Genomic DNA, 20,149 nt, shown 5'->3' with positions numbered 1-20,149 from the left:
TGGTCAGATGAGACAAAAGTAGAGCTGTTTGGGCAAAGGCATCAACATAGAGTTTACAGGAGAAAAAAAGAGGCATTCAAAGAAAAGAACACGGTCCCTACAGTCAAACATGGTGGAGGTTCCCTGATGTTTTGCAGTTGCTTTGCTGCCTCTGGCACTGGACTGCTTGACCGTGTGCATGGCATTATGAAGTCTGAAGACTACTAACAAATTTTGCAGCATAATGTAGGGCCTAGTGTGAGAAAGCTGGGTCTCCCTCAGAGGTCATGGGTCTTCCAGCAGGACAATGACCCAAAACACACTTCAAAAAGCACTAGAAAATGGTTTGAGATAAAGCACTGGAGACTTCTAAGGTGGCCAGCAATGAGTCCAGACCTGAATCCCATAGAACACCTGTGGAGAGATCTAAAAATGGCAGTTTGGAGAAGGCACCCTTCAAATATCAGGGACCTGGGGTAGTTTGCCAAAGAAGAATGATCTAAAATTCCAGCAGAGCATTGTAAGAAACTCATTGATAGTTACCGGAAGCGGTTGGTCGCAGTTATTTTGGCTAAAGGTTGTTCAACCAAGTATTAGGCTGAGGGTGCCAATACTTTTGTCTGGTCCATTTTTGGAGTTTTGTGTGAAATGATCAATGTTTTGCTTTTTGCTTCATTCTCTTTTGTGTTTTTTCATTTAAGACAAATTAAATGAAGATAATAATACCAAAGAAATTGTGATTGCAATCATTTTCAGGAAGAAACTGAGTATTATCTGACAGAATTGCAGGGGTGTCAATACTTTTGGCCACAACTGTAGATGGTTCAATGTGTGTGTTTTCCAAGTTTTCATTGAAAGTCACCTGAAAGTGCAGTGTTCCTCACACACGGACCAGCACTTCTGTCCATACAATGGCTGCTGGTGGAGGAGCGTGTGACCAGACCTGACCAAGAGCCTCCTCTAAGAAAAGAAAGGGTAAAGAGAGGGGCAATAGTGCAGTTACGAAAATAACAATTCGTTTGCTGTAAGGTAAAATTCTCACCTTTTACAAGTTGTGGGTATGCACAACATGTATATAGTGGGTATGATAGGAGGGCTGCAGATGGCACCGGTCCCGCGAAGGATCTTCAAGAAATTCTGGATAAAATATTCAAGATGCCGACAAATCCAAGGTCCTCCAAAATCAGGCAAGAGAATCACAGAGTTCAGAAGAGTTGCATACTTAATTCAGGGCTATAAAATTACGCGTTTCGTGGACGTCCTGTCCACTACCTCAGTTACATAGACGCAGGAGCACTGAATTGTCGGCATCTTGAATATCCTATCCAGAATTCCACTAAGAAAAAAACCACCTCACAGGGAAAAGCTGGCATTGTAAAGCAGTGGTGTGATCGATATTAATTTCTATGCACTTGGGTGGAATTAGGGAGGTAATCTATTGTTAGTGTTTCTCTGCAGTATCTATATTACACATATAGCTGTACAGCACGCACATTATGTACACTCACTGCCGAGCACACCTATACACAACACTGCTGCACTTACAGTACACACATACATGCACACAACCCTGCTACATCACCACACACAGCTCAGCTACAACCCGCACTACTGCATTAGCAAAACACATACAGACTCTGTACATTACCACAATTTGAGGTTCCTTCTAGGCATGTGACCGATCACTTGACCTAATAGTTTCTTCACCTACTCTGGATGTGTGGGACATGGTAGCACCGATCAGCTAGATGATTGTGGGGCAGGAGGAGAGAGCAGTTCTCTCTGACTCTAGTCTCGAAAATTACAATATACTTTTCTGTAGCGTTATGAAGCTTTCAATATACTTTTTTGGGGGTTTCAGTTCAATGTTAAAGGGAACCTGTCACCCCGAAAATCCCAGGTGAGGTAAGCCCACCGGCATCAGGGGCTTATCTACAGCATTCTGTAATGCTGTAGATAAGCCCCCGATGTAACCTGAAAAGGGAGAAAAAGACGTTAGATTATACTCACCCAGGGGCGGTCCCGCTGCTGGTCCGGTCCCGCTGCTGGTCCGGTCGGATGGGTGTCTCCGGTCCGCTGCGGCGCCTCCTATCTTCTTTCCATGACGTCCTCTTCTGATCTTCAGCCACGGCTCCGGCGCAGGCGTACTTTGCTCTGCCCTCTTGAGGGCAGAGGATAGTACTGCAGTGCGCAGGCGCCGGAAAGGTCAGAGGCCCGGCGCCTGCGCACTGCAGTACTTTGTCTGCCCTCAACAGGGCAGAGCAAAATACGCCTGCGCCGGAGCCGTGGCTGAAGATCAGAAGAGGACGTCATGGAAAGAAGATAGGAGGCGCCGCAGCGGACCGGAGACGCCCATCCAACCGGACCAGCAGCGGGACCGCCCCTGGGTGAGTATAATATAACGTCTTTTTCTCCCTTTTCAGGTTACATCGGGGGCTTATCTACAGCATTACAGAATGCTGTAGATAAGCCCCTGATGCCGGTGGGCTTACCTCACCCGGGATTTTCGGGGTGACAGGTTCCCTTTAACATGACTCGACTTGTGTGTATTATGGAATAAAGTGCTCATTGCGTGTGTCAGTTGTAAAATGTAAATGTTTTTTGTTGTCATCTCTACATATTGCGGGAGGCAATAACTCTCTTCTTTTTTTGCAGCCAAACTGTAATGATTGCATGTGTAAGCCCCTCAGACAGAGATTTTATGGAGACGCTGAACACGCTTAAATACGCAAACAGAGCACGAAATATCAAGAACAAAGTCATGGTTAACCAGGATCGAACAAGTCAACAGATAAATGCACTTCGAAATGAAATAACAAGGCTTCAGATGGAACTGATGGAGTATAAAACGGTAGGTTCAGAAAATCGATTCCATTTCTATGGGTGGCTCCTAAGGCAATTGCCAATTAGATTGCAAAGCAGCCAACGTGTTTATTAATATATGTATTTTCTAGGTCATTGGTTATCATCTGCAGTTTTCAGTAGATACTTCAGCTTTTGAAGGGGTTGTCCTCTTTATAAATTTACTTGCAGATCAATAAAATAAAAACTGGCGTCTCTGCTGCTGCTCTGGCCTTTGTAGAGCGGCTGCATTGGTGATATCAGATCTGGAGTGTAGTGATGAGCGAATATACTCGTTACTCGAGATTTCTCAAGCTTGCTCAGGGGTCCGAGTATTTTGTAGTGCTCGGAGATTTAGTTTTCATCGCCACAGCTGAATGATTTACATCTGTTAGCCAGCATAAGTACATGTGGGGGTTGCCTGGTTGCTAGGGAATCCCCACATGTAATCAAGCTGGCTCAAGCTACGTTCAGACTAGCGTTGCGCGCCGCTGCGTCGGCGACGCAACGCACGACGCACACAAAAACGCGGCAAAACGCACGCAAAAAAGCTGCGTTTTGCGACGCGTGCGTCGTTTTTTGCCGAAAATCGGATGCAAGAAAAATGCAACTTGCTGCGTTTTCTTGGTCCGACGCTAGCGGCAAAAAAGACGCAAGTGTTGCAAAACGCAACACACAAAAACGCATGCGTCCCCCATGTTAAACATAGGGGCGCATGACGTGTGCGTCGCCGCTGCGTCGCCCGACGCTAAGGCGACGCACACTAGCAGAACGCTAGTGTGAACGTAGCCTAAGAGATGTTAATGATTCAGCTGAGGTGAGGAAAACTAAATCTCCGAGCACTAAAAAATACTCGGAGGACACCTGAGCATGCTCGGGAAATCTCGAGTAACGAGTATATTTGCTCATCACTACTGGAGTACTTTTGACTGCTGCAGGCAATTACTCGGACGATCGCAGTTTCAAGTTCCGAAAGGGGACTGATAAATACAGTAAAAAGAGAAAAAAAAATTATACAAAATATATGAAAAAACAAAAAAACATATGTTCAAAGAACCCCCCTTTTGCCCCATTGAAAATAAAACAATAAAAACAATACATTTGGTATTTCTGCGTTCAGAGATGTATCTAATCAATTAGATTAATTGAATCTGATTGGTGCACGGCATAACGAGAAAGGAAATAAAAACACTAGAATTACATTTTTTTTTTGCTCGCCGCAACATTGCAATAAAATGCAGTATTTTTTTCACCACTTAAATAAAAAAACAAAACAAACTATACATGTTTGGTATCTGTGTACTCATATTGACCTGGAAATATTGCCAGGTCAGTTTTACCATATAGTGAACATGGTAAATAAACACAAAAACAAATTGTGTAATGGCACATTTGTTTGCAATTTCACGACACAATTTTTAAAAAAATTAAATGTGAAAATCTTCCCTTATTATGACATGCTTGAAAATAGAGGGAAGAAGCCATGTATAGCTGCATCCACACCTAAATGCATGTGACTGTGTTCTTTAGGCTGGGGTCATACTTTTGAGTGTGATGCGAGATTCTCGGGACCGGAGTGTGCGGCTGCATGTGTGACCCTGGCCTTATAGGGGTTGTAGCAAAAATCTCCGGGTCTGTTGAGTGATGCTGCTTGGTAGAGCTTTACCTTCACTATTATCTTTTGTTACTATTTTTTGCAACTCCTAAAATATGTAATATATTGTGCACAGTAGTACAATTCAGTATATTCTGTAAATGTTTTCAGAATAATTAGGGAAAGTGATTAAATGTCCTATAAATGTCTGTTCTGTTCCTGATCTAAGGATCTAGGCTGTAAGCTGAGATGAATCTGTGCTGCACTTTATGTACATGCTCAGTAGGGGGCAGTGCTGTGAGGTCGGAGTTGGAGTCGGTATAAAATGAACCAACTCCGACTCCTAAAATATATAATAAGTCGGGTACAGTAGTACAATGCAGGATGTGCTGTAAATATTTTCAGAATAATTTGAGAATGGTATGAAATGTCCTATAAATGTCTGTTCTACCTGATCTAAGGATCAGGGCTTTTGCTGAGATGAATCTGTGCTGCACTTTATATACATGCTCAGTAGGGGGTGGGGGGATTAATCTGCTGCACTTTATGTACATGCTCAGTAGGGGGGATGAATCTGTGCTGCACTTTATGTACATGCTCAGTAGGGGGTGGGGGGATGAATCTGTGCTGCACTTTATGTACATGCTCAGTAGGGGGTGGGGGGATGAATCTGTGCTGCACTTTATGTACATGCTCAGTAGGGGGGATGAATCTGTGCTGCACTTTATGTACATGCTCAGTAGGGGGCAGCGCTGGGGATTTGGAGGTTTGTCTTACCGGCTCCACAGCCCTGATCTGAGCACACGCACAGCAATTTTCAGAGAAAGTTTAAAGGTATTTATGTTTTAAATAAATCAGAAATATCTTTGTACATTAAGGTAACGTACATATACAATGTTTATCCTACACGTTAAGAGAATATCCTTACAGGGAGCACTATTTTGCCTGATCTTTTGCTGTTTTCTGATCATAAAATGATAGGGTAAAAGAATAATTGATGAAGAAGGAGTTGAGAGCATCAATGACATGTTCCATGAGAATGCAATGTTACAGACGGAAAATAACAATCTACGCATGAGAGTTAAGGCCATGCAAGAAACTGTGGATGCTTTAAGAACCAGGATTACACAGCTCATGAGTGACCAGGCCAATCAGGTCCTTGCTAGATCAGGTGCAGTATTTATCCATTCATTCATATGAAGTAGTTTTGATATCCTAGTTCTGGTTTATGTGTCGACCTTCTTAGAATGCAACAGCTATAGAACCATAGAATCATAGAATGGTAGAGTTGGAAGTGACCTCCTGGGTCATCTGGTTCAACCCCCTGCTCAAAGCAGAATTCACTAAATCATCCCAGACAGATGCCTGTCCAGCCTCTGACTTGAATTGAAGGAGAACTCACCACCTCGGGTTTTCCCCGCACACGCTCGGGTGACTTCCGAGTATTTGTTATTGCTCGGAGATATAGTTTTCATCGCCTCAGCAGCATGATTTACGGCTGCTGGACAGGCTGAATACATGTGGGAATTCCCTAACAAACAGGCATTCCTCACATGTATTCAGCGTATCTGGAAGCCGTAAATCATGCAACTGAAGCGATGAAAACTTTATCTCCGAGCAATAACAAATACTCGGAGGTCACCCGAGCGTGCTCGGGAAGACCCGAGCAACGAGTATACACGCTCATCACTAGTCAGAATACATAATCTGCACAATAGGCTTAGATACACCAACTCAGTTGGCAGTATGACACATGACAGGCTTAGATACACCAGCTCAATGACAGTATCACACATGGAAAGCTTCCATAAACCAGCTTGGCAGACATGATCACACAACAGAATTAGATACACCATCTCTGTAGACAGTATTGCACAAAATAGGATTAGATGCACCATCTCAGCGGTGAGTATCACACGATAGGCTATAACTATAATGACTTTATATGACCATTCCACATCAAAAGTAAGTTATTCCATATTTAGTAAGATTTGCTGGAATGACTTGGTAAGCGTAATGGTGATCGGCCCTCTTGAAGCCATCACCTATGTTCTTGTGTTATATGTATCACTAGGCTCCCATTTGATATAATAGATGCGGTAGTTTTACGCCATCCTGTCTCGAGGCTTCTGATTCATGGACCACCAGAAAGACTCCTGTCCTGAACTTGACAGCTTTCTAGGCACATACTAGACGTTCAGGTCAGGAGACCTGTGGCCAGTCCATGCATCAGGGTCCATACACAGGTCTCGTTTACACATCATGTATGATGGTCCCACACTCTGCCTTTATATATTTTCTCTGTCTTAATGTGTTTTGCCTATTTAAAATGTATCCCCTTGACATATCTTCTAATATTAATGCAAAGAATTGTACATTCCTGAATAAAATGTAACATTGTTTGGGCATTAGAAAGAAGTGTAGAATATTACTTGTTTACCAGCAGATTAGTAAACTCAGCAGAAAGTAATATGAGTAATGTAGCACATTGCAGTCATTTATCTGCTTTTGATTTGTATTGAAATTCTGTATATAAACATAGAAATGACCCCAACACAAAGGAAAGACTGTGGAGGAAAACAAATGAATGCTTGTGCTAAATATCACTAAAGAGGAACGTGTTTCATCGTTCTGGAACATTAAGTTCAGCATCCAAAGGCCTCCAAAGTGCAGCTATCAGCCGTACGGACGTAGGGTCTGTGCACACGGTCAGTAATTGGCAGCGCTTTGGATGCTCCACATGTCTGCTGTGTCCAAAGCGCTGTCGGCTATTGAACGCAGGTGGTTAATTGAACTGTGCAAAATCACCGCATCCAATACATTGCACGGGTGACATTTACCTTGCTGAGACTCGACATGCTAGAAATAGACATGCTGCGGTCTGGAAAGATGCACCACATGTCTGTCTCCGCGGGTGTTCCACAGGGGTCTGTGCACGCATAGTGGGCATGAGATTTCGTGAAATCCCATCCAGTATGTGGAGGTACGCAGCATCCAACCCGCAGCATTTACTTACCGTGTGCACATACCCTTAGTCTTTTTAAATAGGTACCTACTCAAGAGACAGACACAACCTGTCCTCACGAAGCTTTCTGCATTTGTGGAAATTATGTGGACTGTAGAACGGTCTCTGCAGATTGCTCTACAAGTTTGTTCTCTAAAATGGGTAGCTATTTAGTTAAGGTGTCAAAGAAAATTAAAAATCTAATTATATGTGTATGAGAATCTTTTGGTCTGCTAATTTCTTGTTAGGATTTTTTTGTATATTTGTGCTATGAGCTCCATACTCTAGTTTGCAGAGTTAAATGAAGATGATGTTTCTACTTTTAACCTTTCAACTTTGGGTTAAAGGGATAAAGAAAAAAAGATTTGTAAAGAAGGGTTATAGTGGATAACACAGTTAGGTCAAGCCATAATCATGTATGAGGAAATGTAGTTGAAAGGGAATCTGTCAGTAGTATCAATTCTTAAACTGTATGGGCATGCAGGTCATGGGAAGCGGAATAAAGTGATACCTTGAAATCTGCAATCTGATGTATTATTCCAGAGAAATCCAAATTTTGCTTAAGATATAGGGTTAATCTGCAGGTTAATAGCACTGCAGGGAGAAAATGAACCTTATCCCCCCCTGGCAGCATTCTCGTAACCCCCCCTCCGGGTCTGACTGACAGCTGACACCATTATAGATTAGTGTCAGTCAAGGTCGGGGCATTTTTACGGCCGACGTTCTGTATTTTCAGAGCGGTAACTGAACCAGCAACGGTCCCTCCTCCATGATTAAAACTCAAATTTTGCCAGGGGAGATGAAGTAATCCACAGAAAAAACAAAACCCTAAAAGCATTTTTTATTTTTAAATATTTAAAAAGACCAAATGATCAAGACTAGACAAATACATAAACTACCATAACCAAACTGAAATTGGGTATTGATACAAGGGTACTAATCTGGAAGGTGCCAGATTAAAGATAATGGTACACAAACCTAATGTGGCCCTAATAAAGTCCTACACACGCTGTACCTTCCTGACAGTGGAGGGTGGCACCCTAAGTTCAACACGGCGCCCCCACTCCGCGACAGCTGTCCCTTCTATCCCTGAAGGCCCTGTCAGCTACCCAACCCAAGACCCACCACCATGCACACAAATAGTTAATTCCTTTGGCTATAAAAATATATATAAATGGCCTCTCCTAAGATAGAAAATAAACCCTCTAGTATTCACTAGTGTTTATTGGGAGTTGCCAAGCAGTGTCCATTCAAAGGACTACAAATTGTCCTCATATTAAAGGCTCATGCTGTAACTGTCATTGGCATGACTACGAAAAAGAGCAAATCCAAGATGACTATGTATATATGGTCCTCTAATGTCAAATTAACATCCAAATCTACTCTTAGTAAATTGTGAGCCAAAGGAATAGAAATAGTTTCATAGCAAGTTCTGGTACAGTCCAATAGATATATGCATTCACCAAGCTCTCCTGGTACCGCTGTGCCACATGTAGTATCAAATCTATTGCCATAAATATTTGTGGCCAGCAAGCTATAGAAACTAAAACAAGTTACTTATCGGAGTCACGTAAATTGTTTCATAGTCCACGTCCCTATACGTCTCACCCCTTCATGCACTTTAGGCCACTATGGCTTTGCCTCTATTGATGGTCCCCTAATGAGCCCCTATATCAGGAAGGGGTGAGACGCATAGGGACGTGGACTATGAAACAATTTACGTGACTCCGATAAGTAACTTGTTTTAGTTTCTATAGCTTGCTGGCCACAAATATTTATGGCAATAGATTTGATACTACATGTGGCACAGCGGTACCAGGAGAGCTTGGTGAATGCATATATCTATTGGACTGTACCAGAACTTGCTATGAAACTATTTCTATTCCTTTGGCTCACAATTTACTAAGAGTAGATTTGGATGTTAATTTGACATTAGAGGACAATATATACATAGTCATCTTGGATTTGCTCTTTTTCTTAGTCATGCCAATGACAGTTACAGCATGAGCCTTTAATATGAGGACAATTTGTAGTCCATTGAATGGACACTGTTTGGCAACTCCCAATAAACGCTAGTGAATACTAGAGGGTTTATTTTCTATCTTAGGAGAGGCTATTTATATATATTTTTATAGCCAAAGGAATTAACTATTTGTGTGCATGGTGGTGGGTCTTGGGTTTGGTAGCGGACAGGGCCTTCAGGGATAGAAGGGTCAGCTGTCGTGGAGTGGGGGCGCCGTGTCGAACTTAGGGTGCCACCCTCCACTGTCAGGAAGGTACAGTGTGTGTAGGACTTTATTAGGGCCTCATTAGGTTTGTTTACCATTATCTTTAATCTGGCACCTTCCAGATTAGTACCCTTGTACCAATACCCAATTTCAGATGGGTTATGGTAATATATGTATTTGTCTAGTGTTGATCATTTGGTCTTTTTAAATATTTATGAATAAAAAATGCTTTTAGGGTTTTGTTTTTTTCTGTGGTTTAGTTTATTTCCAATATACCCTAGTTACCATTTAGGTTGGTTTCTCTCAGGGGAGATAAAGTTCATTTTCTCCCCACAGTGTTCGACTAACTGTAGGCATCGGGCAGGTTAGTAAAGCTTTTAACCTGCAGATTAAACCCATATAATAGTGTTTTTCTGGTGACATGTTCACTTTAATATGTAAATTAGCTGTTACGATCTTTGGGTCGGACAATGATGTTCATGAGAATCTGCCTCCAGAGCTTATTTGAAAAGGAAAGGGGGCATTACCAGTGTGCGATGTGTAATGACTGATGGTCTTCTTTCCTAATCTCACTGCATAACTGTATGTGGTTATAACAAACACAGTACAGCAGAGCTGAACTTTTATATAATTACAAACACATCTGCAGCGGCATTTTTCCTCTTATTGGTGTAATCGGGCACAGCTCTGCAGCAGAGCTGACAGCACTAACACTACTTCAGCTTCCATCTCACAGGCAGCCATTGTAGGGGAGTGAAGTACAGCTGAGCTGGCAGCACTATGAGAAGAGAGTTACAACTGTAGATCTTTTTGTAATGAGACAAAGCTCAGCCCTGCTGTACTGTGTTAAGAATAATCAAGCACAGTTCTGCAGTGAGATAAGGAGAGCAGATTGTCAGACATTGCTTATCACAATGGTAGCATTCCCTTTCATTTAAAATAAGCTCTGGAAGCAGGTTCTCAGGGAAATCTTTATCCGGACCATAGATCTTAACAGCTCATTTACAAGAAAAATGTGGATTTCTATGTAATAAGACATGGGATCACAGAGCTCGAAGTATCATTTTGTTCACCTTTCTGTAACCTTCATTCCCATATAAACAGCTTAGGAGGGTAGATCCTACTGACGGACTTCCTTTAATCTCCTCATTGTTTAGTATAACTGTAAAATATAACCTCTTTTATCTAATATCATTTTAATATTAACCTTGTATTTGCAGGTGATGGTAATGAAGAAATTAGCAACATGATACATAATTACATCAAAGAGATTGAAGACCTTCGGTAAAGCATTTCAGTAACCTAATCCCCTAAATTTCCCGAAATCCTATTTACGTCAGTTAGTAAGCGATTTGCACTAATTTTGCACAATTTCCTTTTGGCGCTGTCACTATATTCTTTGCTTAAACTTTATTGCCATCTACTGGTGATGTTCATGTATTACAGTTGTAAAATTGTTTTCAAGATAATTTGCAAATTCTTTTAAGTAGGAAAAAACAAGTTGAAAGAGGTTGTCCGGTTAAAACAAGTTATAAGCAAGATAGATGATAACTTATTGATTAGTGTGGGGGTCCAACTTCTAGGACTCGCACTGACTAGCAGAACAGGGAACTTTTATCCCCGTTGGAATGAAGTGACAATGCGCATGCAAGAGCTGTGCTCTATTCATTCCTTATGGGGCTACTGAGCGACACACTCAGCTTTTTCTGGCAGTATGTGTCACAATGACCCACTGGTTAAGCTATCACCAGTCTTTATGGATAGGTGATAATTTGTTGTAACTGGACCACCCCTTTAAGGCAGTGATAAACATATCTGTTGTGAAGAACAATGAAAATAGCCATTTCATCGATGGACGCCAATATCGCCTGGCAGCCCATATAGGCCATAATGTGGTCTGTCAGCTTTGTGTCATGGTGTCCGTCAATAAATGTTTGGAATCTTTTTATGTAAGCGGTTTCTTAATATTTTTTTTTTCTTTCGTGATCAGTGCGAAATTGTTAGAAAGTGAGGCTGTGAATGAAAATCTCCGAAAGAACTTGTCAAGAGCTTCATCAAGAGCCTCTTATTTCTCTTCTCCATTTTCTGCCGCGTTGATTCCTGCTGAAAAGGAAACCACTGAAATTCTCGATATGGCAAAAAAAGATATACAGAAATTAAAGAAGATTGAAAAGAAGAAGAAGAAAAGGTAATGTCAGCCACTTGCATATTTGTCTCCACTTTCTGCCATTTCTTTGTCACTCGCTTTTATGACTGTACATCATGTTCCTATTGTTAGACCTCTTTTCAGACTGTGAATTTCTCTTGCTTGATTTCATCAGCACGTGCTTTGCATTGATTGTCACAGAGATCCTGCATGTGTTACAGTGCATGGGTAGCTTGCGGAAAAAATCATGAGTTTGTAGATGCTAGATTATAGTGATCCATTTTTATACTACAAACCACAAGAAGGAGCATATGGTTTCTTCATAGTGAATCTTGAATTCAATACATCTGAATGTATAAGTGCCACATTTACTATATCGAGTCCCCGTGAGTTTGTAACTGGTCGGGTATATGGGGAGCATTCCAGATCTAATAATCGAACAAAGAAACAGCGATCCGCACCACTAATCAAGCGTCCTGTGAACAATCCAGTGGGTTAACACCTGCTGGTCTGCAAGATGTAGGGTGCTGTAGCCGGGAAAGCATACTCGCATGCATATAGGCAGGAAGAAATACGGCAGCACTCGCCAATCTTCTGTGCAGGTCACTTTATTAGTGCAACATCTTCACGGCACGGGGGTGTATAATACAGGCAAAGTGAAGGCTGAACGACGGCCGTTTCGCACCTCTCCGGTGCTTCCACGGTGCGAAACGGCCGTCGTTCAGCCTTCACTTTGCCTGTATTATACACCCCCATGCCGTGAAGATGTTGCACTAATAAAGTGACCTGCACAGAAGATTGGTGAGTGCTGCCGTATTTCTTCCTGCCTATATTCCAGATCTAATAACACCAGAATAAGTAATATCAGTTATTAGAGGACCTATGTTAATCATGATCAAAGGTTCCAACAAAGAGAATAAACAACTATATGCCTGTACACAACATTCAAGTGTGGTATGTGTTTTTCAAGGTGGGTTTTGCCAACCGGTAACGCACATTAACAACACATATTGCTGTGCTGCAAATTGCCATCACATCTATGAGCCATAAGCGATGTTGGAGTTCCATAAAATGGAAATTGTCTTTTTAAATGATTTCTATAGTTATGAAAGGAAAGCCTAAAAGCTACTTAACATGAAGACTTGCTCCACCAATCGTCAAGGTATACCCTTATAGAGCAGTCCTACCTAATGTATATAATCCCTATCTGATGTATTTAAAACCTGATCATCTGTATAGTACCTGTATAAGCAGGGTTCAGAGAAGGAATATCCATGTGGACATGCAGGTTGGAACAGCTTTGATGCAAATGACCCATAAGGAGTGGTGGACTCCCCAGTCTTGTAGAAACAAGAGAACAATTACAGAACCAGAAACACATGGGCTACTTGCACAAGGAACAAGTCTGTAAGAACCTGCTCACACCACCAAGAAACTTGAAGACACAAAAGAGCACAGTGAGGTCAAAAATACTCTGTTGTAAAAAAAAATCACAGTAATAAGAAAGTGCTAGTCAGAAAGATGGAAAAAACAATATTTTATTCTGCTCTGCAGCCACTGTTACATATGGGGCATGAATGGCTTACAAATAATAAAATGAGTGTGTAGTAGAAACTGGGAAATAAAAAGTGCAATAGGGTCTTATCAGAGGATAAAAAATAGTAGGGTGAAGGAGGTGCTCACCTGGTGTGGTTGTGCTATACACAACGCTGTCCCACGGATTAAAAAAAAAAAAAAAAAAGGTAACGTGCCCAAAAGGTATAAGTTGCCACACAGGATTGGCATCGATGTGGTTTTTTATCATCACGTTTAAACTCATCCAACTTCTTCATCAGGAGTTTTTTTTTTTTTTCCTGGTAAAGAAGTCTGATAGCTTCGAAGCACATTGATAATAAACTGTATCGCTACCAATCCCATTTCCTGGAATCCTCCTTCCTTTGGATTTCTGTCAGCAGCTCGGAGGATCCTATTATTACTTTTTAGCAAATAATAAAATGAGGCACAAGTCCTTCTCTAATCCCTGTGGATTAAGCCCATGCTTTGGTGGTTTGCTCTCACTAGATACTAGCAGTGGTAGTTGTGGAACAGAGACCTTCCCTTCCCCATGGTCTTGTTGACCTCAAAGGAAATGGTGGGTCACAAAATGTTGTGTTCTTGGCCTTTTTATATGTAACTGGTTGGGCCCCTGTCCATGCACCTAGAAACAAAAGGAGTGCCGTTTTTCTTCCCTTGTGTCAGATGACTTACTCCATAAGTGTTTTTCTCAGTACTGCATTTTTAACTCCCCCAAAAAGTATGGAAAAATGTCCTTAGATACTCTTAAAACTGGACCTAAGCACCATTTGTAGATTATTTAGGGCACTATAAAGATATTATTTATACATTGCTAACAATATTATGCAGTCTGTGTTATTGATGGCAGCAAGATCATGCACCATTTTTACCTTTGTAACTTTCATTGTTTGTCTGGTCTGTCCTTCATTGGTTTGGCTGCCTATACTGTACTTCTGATTTTGAAGGCTACAGCAGCTTCAAGAAAACAATCAAGAAGAAAGAAGGTTGGAATACCCCCCTTTATCTGTCTATTTTACTTCTTTTATATGATCAGTTGTACCAAGAGATTAACTAACTTGTACAGCCATTAACCCAATGATGTGGCATAGTTGTCCCATGTCTTTTTGGAGCAAAGTGTTTGCTATGTTAATCAGAGCCTCTTACAACCCCAAGTCTTCAGTGTAGGCCAGGGGTTGTCACTCAGAGACCAAATAGCCATTTTCTTACTGGAACTGATGTTTGGATTACTACTTTATTCAATGTAATGGCTGCTTATCTCAAGTATCAAGTGATATTTCTGCAGCTCATATACTGTAAATATTAGCTATAATATATGTATTTTCTTACTATACCAAACACTTTGCACCCATAAAAGAAGATTCTGGATAATCTTCATCTAGTGGGGTATATTCATTTACTTTGAGTAGGTTATTCTGAATCATTTCACTAAGCCACTCTTGCATAAAATATAACCTGCATATGACTATTAAGAGAGCACTATCTTATTATTTTTAAAGGGAACCTGTCATGTGATTTATGCTGCCTGAACCATGAGTAGCAATAGTAACTATATTTTACTCTGAAATTCTCCCAACTTTTCAGAGAAGCAGTACTTCGCTGTGTTAGTTAAAATCACACACAGCTCTGCAGTGAGATCAGGGGAGCAGACGGTCAGTCATTACATGTCTCACACTGGTAATTCCCCCTTTCATTTAAAATAAGCTATGGACGCAGGTTCTCAAAAAGATTTGTGTCTGACCCATAGATTTAAGCAGTTCATTCACATATTAAGAAAAATGTGGATTTCTGTAGAATAAGACATTGGATCACAGATAACAAGGAATCATTTAAGTCCACTTTCTATGACCTACATGCCCATAGAGATGGCTTAGAATTGATATGACTAACACGCTCCCTTTAGAGAACTTTCCCAGAATGAAGCAACTGAGATGGCCAACCACCTTATTGTGACCCACCCTAACCTCTTTGAGTACCTGGTCTCTCCATTTGTGTGCTTGGGGAGAGACTTAGAAGGCAAGGGTGACCTGCCACAGTGACTAGTCGCCTCAGTAGCCTTTTTCCAGGCCCATTGTTAATTTTTCTTTCCTTTTGAAAAGCTGGAGGGATCCAGAGTGAGGCCAGAGAGAGGCCGTAGGTATTTGTAATAAGGAAGACTGTACCTGATTCATGTTTTCTGTGGTCCGAGCAGCATGAATCGAAAGACAGGTTAACTTTTGAAGTGCAATGCATAAGTTGCTGATATTAAAGGTAACACGTTTGAGTAGATAAAGCACTAAACAGATGCCTATTGGCTGTGAGGCGTACTGTTTTTTTCTACATTAGATTACTTATAGTGTTACTTTAAAGGCTGGGTTTGTCCCCATTACGCATTTGCTCTCCTCTCTGACTTCTGCTCCCTAAAGAACCCATGGCTGTGACTGGTCCCATTTTCAAATCAATTTCTGCAGCAGAGTCAGCAGTAAAATATTTATTTAATCTGATGTTTTTATGATGTAAAAATATCAGCCCTTACTGCATGTGGCCACTGTTTTTCTTTACTAAGCAGTTTTTCTATATGCCATCTGCACAATCTTTTTTTTATTTTTTATCTCACAATTATTTATTTATTTTTTTTTTACATTTTTCTCCTAGGACAATGACAATTTTTCTTCCTTATACGCCTGATTTAATCTCACATTCTGTTTTTTTTTCCATTTATGATGTGTTGTGTGACAAAGAAATATGGTAAAAACACTGTAAAAAAAGGAATGTCCTGTTTCATGTCATAGTTGCACATCACCGATATTTATTCATTTCACTCTATTCACTTCTGCTTAAAGGCCACGTACATATTTGAACCCATTTCTTCTTGTTTTGACAGTACTTTGTCGAAATAAAACATATCTGCAATTGGGTTTACAAACTTTATAACGTCTATCTTGTAAAGAACTATTCTACAACTCCAGTCCTAAAGTATCACCTATAGTTAGGAAATCCTGAAAACATGATCTGTTGGTGGCTCTTGAGGATTGGAGCTGGGGAAAGCTGTTCTAGAGCTTGCATGCAGTAAACTTCAGTGCAGGCTGCTCATAGCTTTCTGCCTGCTCAAGTCTGTAGCCTGCCTATGACATCTCTTCAAGAATAGCTAAACCGTCAACACGTTTTTTCTTATACTGTATGTTGCAGGCACTTTAATTGGATTCATCTCAAGAACCAGACCGCCACAGACCTGCAGGCCATTAAAGTCCCTGCTACATAAAAATACTGATGAAAGTTTAATTACTCTTTAAGCAAAAATATAAATCAAATGTATATAAGCCTTTTCTGAATTTCAGCTTAGTTTCGATTTACTAGATGTCCGAGATGGGCTGCAGAACCATCACAAATTTGTCTAATAGGATTGTAAAGCCTGCATCTTATTGTACGTGAAAACTCTACAAATCAGCTGATTTTTTTATTTTGATTGAAATAAATTTCAACTCTTTATTTTATAAAAGGACTATGCAATTCAATAAAAAATGGGTCCAAATTCCATACATTAATGGAAAGTTTGCCATCCTAAGATTTATTTGAATGTATAAACATGTAGGATATTGTTAATACTGTACTGCAGATACTGTCATTTGTGAAAGAAAATGTAGTATGTAGTCAATATATTTTTATTAATAAGCTGAATTAACATATTAACCTGAAACCTTTTGTAGTTAGTTGCATACATGTCCAACTGTACTTATACTATACATTGCCTATCCTGTACTCATGCAAATAGGTAATGTCATGAATCAACTTGTGTCCTGAATTTTCACGTTTCATGTGTTACAATTGAAGTAAAAAAAAGTTCCAATAGGTTTCAGGTTAGGCGGCTTTCACACTTGCGTCGTTTGGCCTCCGTCGCAATGCGTCGTTTTGGGGAAAAAAATGCATCCTGCAAATGTTCCCGCAGGATGTGTTTTTTTTCCCATAGACTTGTATTGCCGACGGATCGCGACGTATGGTCATACGTCGCGTCCGTCGTGCACTGGATGTGTCGTGTTTTGGCGGACCGTCGTCATGAAAAAACATTCAAGGTAACGTTTTTCGTACATCGCATCCGCCATTTCCTACCGCGCATGCGCGGCCGGAACTCCGCCCCCTCCTCCCCGGACTTAGAATGGGCAGCGGATGCGTTGAAAAACTGCACCCGCCGCCCACGTTGTGCCGAAATTTCACAACGTCCGTCGGTACGTCGCGCCGATGCTTAACGACGGCTGCATACCGACGCAAGTGTGAAAGAAGCCTTAGAGGGCTTAGCCAAATGTTTAAAAATTGCAGTCTTATCTTGAGATCTAACTCTTGCCACTCCCGCAGATCAGCTGCTTGAAGGAGCAAGATGAGTAAGATTAAAATGCAGTACACAGCAATGTCCAGCACTATCCAGTGATGTGGTCACTTCAGACAGATAATTGGCGAGGGTCCTAAGAGTCAGACCCCAACTGCTCTAGTGTTGGCCTATCCTCAAGATGGGTGAACATATTTGTGGAAAGCAATGCTTTCCTGCTCATATTCAGATAAAAAGATCTACAGTACATTCTAAAATATATATATGAAGTTGAAGAAACAATGCTGAGACCACCCTAAGTGTGGTAACGTAACATTTAATATATTAGGACATTAAATGTGGTAATTTAATTATATTGGTAATGAATAAATGCATAATGAGTAGCCTTGGGATATACTATATGCAACCAAGTTAAGCAAAAAAGATATTTTATTTCACATGCTTCTTGTTTTTCCTATAGTGTAAAAGATGACAATGCAGACAATGAGAAGTCTGAGGAGACAGGGCTTACAGAAAAAGAATTCAATGATCTAGATACTGTAAGTATGAAGAAAATACTGTGTGTGTAGCGGGTATATTAGAATCAGGAAAGTAAGAAAAATGTCCTTTTTAATGGCTTTCTCTGTGTATTTAGAAATCTCAGAAATCTCAGTACAATTAGTGCATATACTGTGCGATGAAGTTAATTATTCATCCATGGAATCTGTCCTGAACATGTGTGCGTGTGTGTGTGTGTTCACACACACACATGTTCAGGACAGATTCCATGGATGAATAATTAACTTCATTAGTAAAAATTGAAACAACCCTTTTATATCATACAGCTTGTAGAGCTGAGACTTGTATAATAAAGCAGTAACACATTATCTAATACTGGACATATTCTTTGTTTTCAAGTTTAAAGGGGTTGTCCACTACTAGGACAACCCCTTCATCCAAATGTTTTATCCCCATAAAATAATAAAGCCTATACTCGCTACACGTGCCAGCGCCGTTCCAGTGGTGTCTGCACTCGCGGTCCCATTGTTTAAGCTTATCTAGGTACTTCTGAATCCCTTTTCTGTCTTCTCTAATGATAGCTATCCCTCCTAGCTTTGCATCGTCTGCAAATTTGATCAGTTTACCTTCAGTTCCCTTATCTAAATCATTTATAAAAATGTTGAACAACACTGGGGCCAGGACAAAGAAAATGTAATTTTTTTCTGTGAGTCTCCTCAGATCTCAAACCCACATTCCCCCCAACCTTATAGGGGACCTGCCACCCCCAAAATCGAAGGTGAGCTAAGCCCACCAGCATCAGGGGCTTATTCTGTAATGCTGTAGATAAGCCCCCGATGTATCCTGAAAGATGAGAAAAACAATTTACATTATACTCAAGCGGGCGGTCCGATCCGATGGGCGTCGTGGTTCGGGGCCTCCCATCTTTATAGGATGACGTCCTCTTCTTGTCTTCACGCTGTTGAGGGCAGAGCAAAGTACTGCAGTGTGCAGGCGCTGGGCCTCTCTGACCTTTCCCAGCGCCTGCGCACTGCAGTACTTTGCTCTGCCCTCAACATTGCAGACAAAGTACGCCTGCGCCGGAGCCACAGCGTGAAGACAAGAAGAGGACGTCATCATAAAAGATGGGAGGGACCGGACCGCGACGCCCATCGGATTGGACCGCAGTGGGACTGCCCCTGGGTGAGTATAATCTAACCTCTTTTTCTCATCTTTCAGGATACATAAGGGGCTTATCTACAGCATTACAGAATGCTGTAGATAAGCCCCTGATGCCGGTGGGCTTAGCTCACCTTCGATTTTGGGGGTGATGAGTTCCCTTTAACCTTGCAGGAAGGCTCTTGAGCTGCTGAGCCACAAGCTCATGATTCAAAATACAGCGGGTGAAGTAAGTATTGAGCACATTGCTAATTTTTCTGAGTAAATATATTTCTAAAGGTGCTATTGACATGAAATTCACACCAGATGTCCGTCAAAACCCATCCAATCCACACAAGCAAATAAATCAAACCATTGCTGTCCATAAATTAAGTTGTTTAATAATGAGAAATGACACAGGGTAAAAGTATTGCACACATGGAAAATCATGACACTAGCTGAAACCTACCAGCAATTAGAAATCAATCCTACCACTTAGTGTAAAATATCAGCTGCTTGAGCCGATGGCCTATAAAACGGTATCTCATTACCAAAATGCCACACAAGAAATATCTCATGATTGGTGTCATAGAAAATATTAAGATTTCTAAATCCACTGTAGTGAAGAGGCATTCTCCCCCTTCCCTTCTCCCCTCTCATACAGATTTCCAGCGGCAAAAAACAGCTGGCAGTTTGAATCTCCTGGACTCAGATTTGTACAATGGGCATAAAGGAGCAGGAAATCTTAATTGACATACAAGAGCTCCTTTTAGGAGGAGACCTCATCAGTACCAAGGATGATGTATTTTATGCATAGACAGAGTTATAACTTGGCTAGGTAATTGAGACA

At 41.0% G+C, this 20,149-nt stretch overlaps 1 protein-coding gene across 10 annotated transcripts in view; it reads left to right on the top strand.

Moving 5' to 3' along the window:
• Window positions 1–20,149, top strand: part of KIF21A (kinesin family member 21A) — a 237,285-nt gene that overhangs the window by 106,513 nt on the left and 110,623 nt on the right. For 6 of the 10 annotated variants that reach the window (XM_069765003.1, XM_069764999.1, XM_069765007.1 and 3 more), the window contains exons 8-13: window positions 2,635–2,830; window positions 5,396–5,585; window positions 10,867–10,930; window positions 11,637–11,834; window positions 14,312–14,350; window positions 18,125–18,203. In XM_069765003.1, the coding sequence (XP_069621104.1) occupies window positions 2,635–2,830; window positions 5,396–5,585; window positions 10,867–10,930; window positions 11,637–11,834; window positions 14,312–14,350; window positions 18,125–18,203 (766 nt within the window). The remainder of the gene's footprint in view (window positions 1–2,634; window positions 2,831–5,395; window positions 5,586–10,866; window positions 10,931–11,636; window positions 11,835–14,311; window positions 14,351–18,124; window positions 18,204–20,149) is intronic. The other 4 variants (XM_069765004.1, XM_069765002.1, XM_069765000.1 and 1 more) reach the window with 1 other exon arrangement.

This window comes from Ranitomeya imitator, chromosome 4, assembly GCF_032444005.1.
Source record: "Ranitomeya imitator isolate aRanImi1 chromosome 4, aRanImi1.pri, whole genome shotgun sequence".
Lineage (NCBI taxonomy): Eukaryota > Metazoa > Chordata > Amphibia > Anura > Dendrobatidae > Ranitomeya > Ranitomeya imitator.
This window is presented reverse-complemented; position numbering and strand designations above follow the sequence as displayed.